This window comes from Aplysia californica, unplaced genomic scaffold, assembly GCF_000002075.1.
Source record: "Aplysia californica isolate F4 #8 unplaced genomic scaffold, AplCal3.0 scaffold01766, whole genome shotgun sequence".
Classification (NCBI taxonomy): Eukaryota; Metazoa; Mollusca; class Gastropoda; order Aplysiida; family Aplysiidae; genus Aplysia; species Aplysia californica.
This window is the reverse complement of record NW_004799036.1, coordinates 10,567-18,720: the sequence shown is the minus strand read 5'-3', so window position 1 is coordinate 18,720 and position 8,154 is coordinate 10,567. Positions and strand designations below refer to the sequence as shown.

General features: G+C 42.7%; 1 protein-coding gene across 1 annotated transcript in view; it reads left to right on the top strand.

The window, feature by feature from the left end:
• Window positions 1–7,255, top strand: part of LOC101864590 — a gene marked incomplete in the record, with an annotated part of 24,495 nt that extends 17,240 nt beyond the window's left edge. The window contains 3 exon segments of the mRNA XM_013090980.2: window positions 289–345; window positions 3,481–4,451; window positions 6,592–7,255. Of these exon segments, the coding sequence (XP_012946434.1) occupies window positions 289–345; window positions 3,481–4,451; window positions 6,592–6,628 (1,065 nt within the window).
• Window positions 7,256–8,154: the final 899 nt, after the last annotated feature.

The following is an 8,154-nucleotide window of genomic DNA, read 5'->3' as shown; positions in this document are numbered from 1 at the left end:
GTCTGTTGGGACATGGCTGATTTCTCACCTCTGTTGGGACATGGCTGATTTCCCTTCTGTCTGTTGGGACATGGCTGATTTCTCTTCTGTCTGTTGGGACATGGCTGATTTCTCATCTCTGTTGGGACATGGCTGATTTCTCTTCTGTCTGTTGGGACATGGCTGATTTCTCTTCTCTGTCTGTTGGAACATGGCTGATTTCTCTTCTGTCTGTTGGGACATGGCTGATTTCTCTTCTCTGTCTGTTGGAACATGGCTGATTTCTACTCTCATCTCCTCTGTCTGCAGGAACTCAAGGTCCACTCACGCGCCTCAGAGGAAGCCAAGAGAAACTTTGCCAAACAGGTAAGTGTCACGATTTGTCCTTGTGATGTCTGTTTGTTTGTTTTTGTGCTGTTTGTTGTTTGTTGGTGTGATGTTTGTTTATTGTTTGTTTTTAGAGAATTTTGGTTGGGGGTAGGGGGGGGGGGTAGTGGATTTTAGTGTAAAATGTTGATCAAAGGCGGAGAAAATGTATATTTGCAGTTTCCGTAGACTCTCAAACAAATGACCAAACTTTGCAGACATTTTTCGCCAATTTTACCTGTGACCCTAGGTAACCCCGACCTTCAGTCGCAAATGTCTCGACTTCTAGTCAAGATTTGTGGGCTTTTTTTTTCATCTGAAGCTAGACCAATGAACATGCCGTTAGATGCTACCATTAACTCAATATTATGTAAAAAGAATTGATTCCAGCGTGTCGCCACACATTTGTCTTTTTCTGTTTCAAATATTATAACTAGCCTACATGATTTTTTTTTTTTTTTTGCTTTTCCCTTGTAAATATAACTACACAATATTTTTTTTGCTTTTCTATTTCAAATATAATTTGACTATATTTTGTTTTGTTTTTTCTCTTTGAAATAATATCATCATCATTGCCTTTCTCACCCTGCACCAGGGTATAGGCCACGGACAAACACCCTCCACTTTTCTCTGTCCTGGGCTAGCCTCTTGATGTTATTCCATGTCTTCCCACTTTTCTGTACATCGATTTCTGTGATTCTTCTCCAGGTTCCACGAAGTCTTCCCCTTGATCTCTTGCCCTGTGGGTTCCAATCCAAAACTTTCTTTGTTATGCAGCTGCCTGACTTCCTGAGAGTATGTCCAATCCATCGCCACCACCTTCTTCCTACCTCATCTCTGACTGGGATCTGTATTGTTTTCCTTAACACTTCCACATTGGTGACCCTGTCTGTCCATCTGATCCTCAGTAACTTTCTTAGACACCTGTTCAAGAAAACCTGGATCCTCTTTATACAAGTCTGCGATGCGTTCCATGCCTCACATCCATACAACAGGACCGACTTCACGTTTGAATTGAAAATCCTCAGCTTTGTTTGAAGTGAGATCTCTCTGGTCTTCCAAATCCTATCCAAAGATATGAAAGCAGCCTGTGCTTTTCCAATGCGGGACTTTATTTCAGCACCTGTTCCTCCCTCTCTGTCAATGATACTCCCAAGATAGCAGAAGGATTCAACGTTTTCTAGGGCCTTTCCTTTTATTGTGACCTGCTCCTTTCGTTGTGCATCTGTCCTTAGTACCTTTGACTTTCCGGGGTGGATCCTCAATCCAACAGACTCCGATAGGCTGTTTAATACTGAAGTCTTTGCTTGTATCTGTTCCTGGGTACAGAATAATATAAATAATATAACTGAACAATATTTTCTTCTTTTTTTCTTTCCAATATATAACTGCTCGATATTTCTTTTTTGTTGTTGCTTTTTTCTTTCAAATATAACTACACAATATTTTTTGGGTTTTTTCTTTCAAATATAACTACACAATATTTTTTGGGTTTTTTCTTTCAAATATAACTACACAATATTTTTTGGTTTTTCTCTTTCAAATATAACTACACAATATTTTTTGGTTTTTTTCTTTCAAATATAACTAGATCTAGGCCTACATGATTTTTTAGCTATTTCAATTTCAAATCTAATTTGAGTGTTTTTATTATTTGTAAAAAACATAACCACACAATATTTTTGTGTTTTTCCCTTTCAGATAGAACTACTCAATATTTCTTTTGTTTTGTTTTTCTATTTCAAATATAATTTGGGGATTAAACTTTTTTTTTTCCTGTCAAATATTTATATTTTTGTGTTTTCCCCTTCACATATTATTTGAGGATTTTTTTTTTGGGGGGGGGGTTCAAATATAACTTAAGAATTTCTTTTTCTTTCTGTTTTTTCTTTGAGTTTCAGTTTTTAGTTACAGGTTGTTTCTTTTTTTTTGTGGTATAACTACACAATTATTTTTGTTTTTCTATTTCCGATATTATTTGAGAATAAATACCCTTTTGTTATTTTCTTTCCAATATAACTGGAGGATATTTTAAAGTTTTTCTCTTTCTAGTATAACTACACAATTGTAAAAGTTATTTGCTTCTCTGTGTCAAATGTAACCACTGGATATTTTGTATTGTTTTTTTTCTTTCAAATATAACTTGAGGGTATTTTTTTTTTCTCTTCCTAGAAGAAATATCTGGTTTTTTGCTTCATGTTTTTCTCTTCAATACACTGCAGCCTCTGTAAAACATGTTTTTCTCTTTCAAATACACTGCAGCCTCTGTAAAACATGTTTTTCTCTTTCAAATACACTGCAGCCTCTGTAAAACATGTTTTTCTCTTCAATACACTGCAGCCTCTGTAAAACATGTTTTTCTCTTCAATACACTGCGGCCTCTGTAAAACATGTTTTTCTCTTTCAAATACACTGCAGCCTCTGTAAAACATGTTTTTCTCTTCAATACACTGCAGCCTCTGTAAAACATGTTTTTCTCTTTCAAATACACTGCAGCCTCTGTAAAACATGTTTTTCTCTTCAATACACTGCAGCCTCTGTAAAACATGTTTTTCTCTTCAATACACTGCGGCCTCTGTAAAACATGTTTTTCTCTTTCAAATACACTGCAGCCTCTGTAAAACATGTTTTTCTCTTTCAATACACTGCAGCCTCTGTAAAACATGTTTTTCTCTTTCAAATACACTGCAGCCTCTGTAAAACAACACCGTCGGGACCAGGAAAAAATGTCGTTATAGAGAGGTAACCAAAACTATTGCTAATGATACTGTGGAATTCTGTTATAAGGAGAGGGAGGGGACTGGTGCGAAATGTCACAAGGGATCCAGTAATGAATTCAAGGGAGATAATAAAGTAGGACTAATCGATGAGTTTGGTATTCTGTTTATTTCTTTTTGTTATCTCCCTTGATAATGGTTTTGTTCCACCTGACCTCTAGGTCTTACTTGATCAAACATTGAATCAGGTTTCTGTCTCTAGCGCTAGCGATATAGACAGCTCGGTATCGGCGATCAGACAGAAACTTCTCTACGTTAACTCGCCTGCTTGTCCCCACAGTTTTTCTCTTTCCAATATAACGAGGATATTTTTGTGTCTGTCTTTCCAATGAGGATATGTTTGTCATTTGTCTCTCAGATGTCGGGATCAGCGACAGCGCCCTCCACGAGAGGAGAGGCTGTGGGTGCAGTGTGTCAGATGTCCGGCCCAGCTGTGGGTGCAGTGTGTGGGGCTAAACAAGAGCTGTTGGAAGGAGATGAGAACAGAGAAGTGAACCCCAGACCTCAAGACTTGTCACCGCGAGTGGGCGGGCCACCCCACCAGCCCCCCAACCACCAACATCTCTCCCAGAACATCTTCCCGTCCCGCTGTGTGACATCAAACTCTGTGACGTCTCGCTGTTTAACGGAGGCATCGCCGCGGCAACAGCACCCCACAACTCTCCAGATTTCTCCCCCTGTCTCACAACACTGGCAGACCCCCCCGGCTTCTCATCGCGCCGTCAAGCAGGAGTGTGTCTCTGGCGACCGCGGCAGGCGAGACCTCAAGGTCGTTGGCTCGACCACGGACCAACGGGGAGGGGGGGACGCTCTAGACCTTAGTCACCGAGCGGGGAGGGAACTCTGGCACGTTCACAGACTGGTCACTTCAGACCAGCATAGAGTGGTCACTTCAGACCAGCACAGACTGGTCACTTCGTCAACGGCTGACCAACAACACGACAGTGGAGACCTCAAGGTCGCTGCATCTACGACCGACCAATGGGGAGGGGGTGAAGCTCTAGACCTCAGCCAATCAGCGAAGGACGGCACGGGACACAGCACAGACAATGTGGCAGTCAGCGACCCCAGAATGTCCGACGATGTGTCCGTTAGTGTGTCCCCCAGTGCGACAGTCAGCGACCCCATCAGTGTGTCCTCCAGTGTGTCCCCCAGCGTGTCTCCCAGTGTGTCTACCAGTGTGTCCTCCTGTGTGTCCGTCAGTGTGTCCCCCAGTGCGACAGCCAGCGACCCCATCAGTGTGTCCTCCAGTGTGTCCCCCAGCGTGTCCTCCAGTGTGTCCTCCAGATGTTCCCTCTCCTCGTCCTCGCGGACAAAGAAACGTCCTAGGTGGGTCTGTTTGTCTGTCCCTCTCGGTTTATGCCATTGTGCGGCCACACCCGCATTTTTGCGCATAATTTTGTAACATTTGCATAATTTTGGAGTCCTCGAGTTTTTTCACTTTTTTTGTTTGCAATTTTCACAAAACAGTTAGGTCTATATTTTGACTGTCAAAAGAGCTAAAGATTTTGTCCAGGAAAACAAAACTCTTGAATAGTGCCAGGTGTTCAAAGTCCACAGTTCTACATTTCCAGTGACTGGACTGGGTTTGTTGATGTTCACCCATTGGGGAGGGGGGGGGGGGTTTGCTCGCCAGACTGAGGGCACAAAGCGGCTATTGTGGCACAAGCCAATCACGCCCGACTCGTCGCCTCAAAAACAAACACTTCAGGCGAGGAGTGGGTCACTGGCTCCCGACCCGACCAGATCCGCAATGGGCACCCGGGAACCAAGTAAAGAAGGATCATTTTTTGAAATAACATGACGGCGATCAAGACGTCCGCAAGTGAACGTCAGCGACAATTGTGAGGCATCGTGCCGAAATCAGGCGCTTGTTAAAATAATTAAAACGAAGAAACAGGCATTTTTCCGGCAGTTCAGCAATTTTTATAGAAATTTTTTTTTTTTTTTTTGGTCTTCATGTCTTCTCCACACATGACTACTGAATCTACTAGATCTGTGTTACAATTGTTTGTTTTTCTCGTTTGTCAGTGCGTCTGTCAACACCTCAACACTTCATAATATAGATATCTAATACTTTGCCTTTATTTGGTGTGTTGGTCTGGTCCAGATGTCTTTGTTGGTTTTTTTCATGTTTCTTTCCTCTATACAGCTGAAAGTTTCAGAGATTTTTGTTGTTGTTTTTTTCTGACTGATGTGTATTGTTTTCTTTCCCAAAATACACCAACAAATGACTGATACTGATCTAGGGTACTGTATGTTCTGTTTTCAATTGTTCTGTAAGCCGACAGAAAACATGAACATTCTTGTTGAAAAAGTGCTAAACGTGTTGTGAATGGCGTTACGGTAACTTGCACGATTTTGCATTTGTCTTGCAATAATAAATCTCTTGTCCACTGTCCACTCACTCTCCTGTCCAGCCAATAAAAAGTGACCGGCTCTGTCTTGCCCCATTAACCAACCGCCCCTGTATGTATGGCTGCATGGTGAGATGAGCCGCTCGTCTCTCAATGATGAAGTAGAAGAAACTGACAGTGACATTTCCTTCCTGTAGGGCTACATCAGGAGTACAGCGTTCTATCTGACATTTTGGCAATTGTGAGTTCCACTAAGACTAAGACCATCAGGTCAGGAGTACAACGTTCTATCTGACATTTTGGCAATTGTGAGTTCCACTAAGACTAAGACCATCAGGTCAGGAGTACAACGTTCTATCTGACATTTTGGCAATTGTGAGTTCCACTAAGACTAAGACCATCAGGTCAGGAGTACAACGTTCTATCTGACATTTTGGCAATTGTGAGTTCCACTAAGACTAAGACCATCAGGTCAGGAGTACAACGTTCTATCTGACATTTTGGCAATTGTGAGTTCCACTAAGACTAAGACCATCAGGTCAGGAGTACAACGTTCTATCAGCTCTGTCAACATTCTAAGATAATGCTGAGTGGTTGTCAAGATATTCAAAGACTTGCATTAGAAAAGGCTTGACGTGTGAAACTCAAAAACGTCAAATTTCTCCCAACTCGGTACTCGGTACTCGGTACACGGTAGATAAACTGAGCCCATAGAACTTTGTCATTCTGAGGTCACAATTGGGCAACTTTTTAGGAATTTGTTTGTTTTGGACTCCACACTTTGTATGTCGATTGAAAAACACATTTCTGAGTCGATTATACTTACAAATAGGTTTTTAAAATATCAAATTTTCAGTTTCTAAGGACACTCAAGCTTTGAAAGTCACCGAGTTGGTAGCCTTTTTCTCACTGATGTTTCTTCTGACACAAGCGACCTCCACCTCCTTCAGTCGCAAATATCTCATCGGACTTCTAATTAACTGGTGGGGGGGTAATCAAAAACTAGGCAAACGGAAGTATTGAAAGTTGTCAGATGGAAGAAATAAGAGGAAACGCCCAGAAATTGAGTGTGTTGTGACACTTTTCATCATTTTTGTTTCTTTGGCCCGCAGACAGAAGCCACTTCCTGTGCCCAGTGTGTTGCGATGAGAGCGTCACCGGGAGCTCACCACGCCGAGACTTTGTCACAGGCCGGGCAGACTTCTTGTCATGACCACCACAGTCACCTGTCACCTGTCACCACGACACTGCCACGTCGTCACCTGTCACCACGACACTGCCACGTCGTCACCTGTCACCGCGACACTGCCACGTCGTCACCTGTCACCACGACACTGCCACGTCGTCACCTGTCACCGCGACACTGCCACGTCGTCACCTGTCACCGCGACACTGCCACGTCGTCACCGCGACACTGCCACATGTCACCACGACACTGCCACATGTCACCACGACACTTCCACGTCGTCACCTGTCACCACGACACTCCCACATGTCACCACGACACTGCCACGTTGTCACCTGTCACCACGACACTGCCACATCATCACCTGTCACCACGACACTGCCACGTCGTCACCTGTCACCACAACACTGCCACATTGTCACCTGTCACCACGACACTGCCACCTGTCACCATGACACTGCCACATTGTCACCTGTCACCACGACACTGCCACATGTCACCATGACACTGCCACATTGTCCTGACCTTGTTTTGCCAGTCTCCACACTATGCAAGCCATTAAAGTTTTGGGTTTTTTTTGTTCTTGAAAATCTCTGGCTATGTTGTCTTGTTTTTATACGGTATAAGTTATACAGTATAAGTTTGTGGTACCGCGAACTGGCCGTGCGCCCCCGTGGTACCTAGTGTAAGCTACTGTGGGGGGATTTACGCTCGTTTCAACACCAGTTAGGTCTTTGACGAGGCCGGCTTCCCCTCGTCTCCCTATGTATGGGATCATGCCCGTTCCCCAACATATCTCTATATATGGGATTATGCCCATTTCCCCCATGTATCCCTGTGTATGGGATTATGCCCATTTTCCCCATGTATCCCTGTGTATGGGATTATGCCCATTTCCTCCATGGACTTCCCATGTACAATGAGTCAAGTTTGTCAGCTCTGCCTACCACTCTGGGATGTGCGGTGCAGTAGTTAGACACTTCACCGTCGCATGCACGTCACTCCAGTTTGATTCTCAAGTGGGGACATTTTATTAACTCTCAGCAGTTCATGCAGTACTGTGTCGTATAAATATATACGATGGCTGGTGTTGTGGTTTTTCGCCCATAAAATACATATATTTACTTTTATAAAGAAAGATATTTTAAGGTATTTTTATCAACTAAAAATGACTAAATAGGCTAAAAATGATGATAAATATATCTATATCTCATTGGGGGGGACTACTTTGCAGATAGGACTTTGTAATTCTGAGCTCAGCTGGTTTTGTTGAAATTTACCAAATTCTATCTCCTCAAACGGAATTCTTTTCTATAGATCTATCTGGAAAAAAGCTCAGTCAAACTGACTTAAAACCATCTGTAACAACTCAATGTTCATTATGTTACATAAATAATCTGTAAAAATTGGTGCTTTGGGAAAAGTTTGAGCATGTTGTGAAAGTCCCAATGTTCCACTTCATGTTCTCACAACTAGGTACATATATATA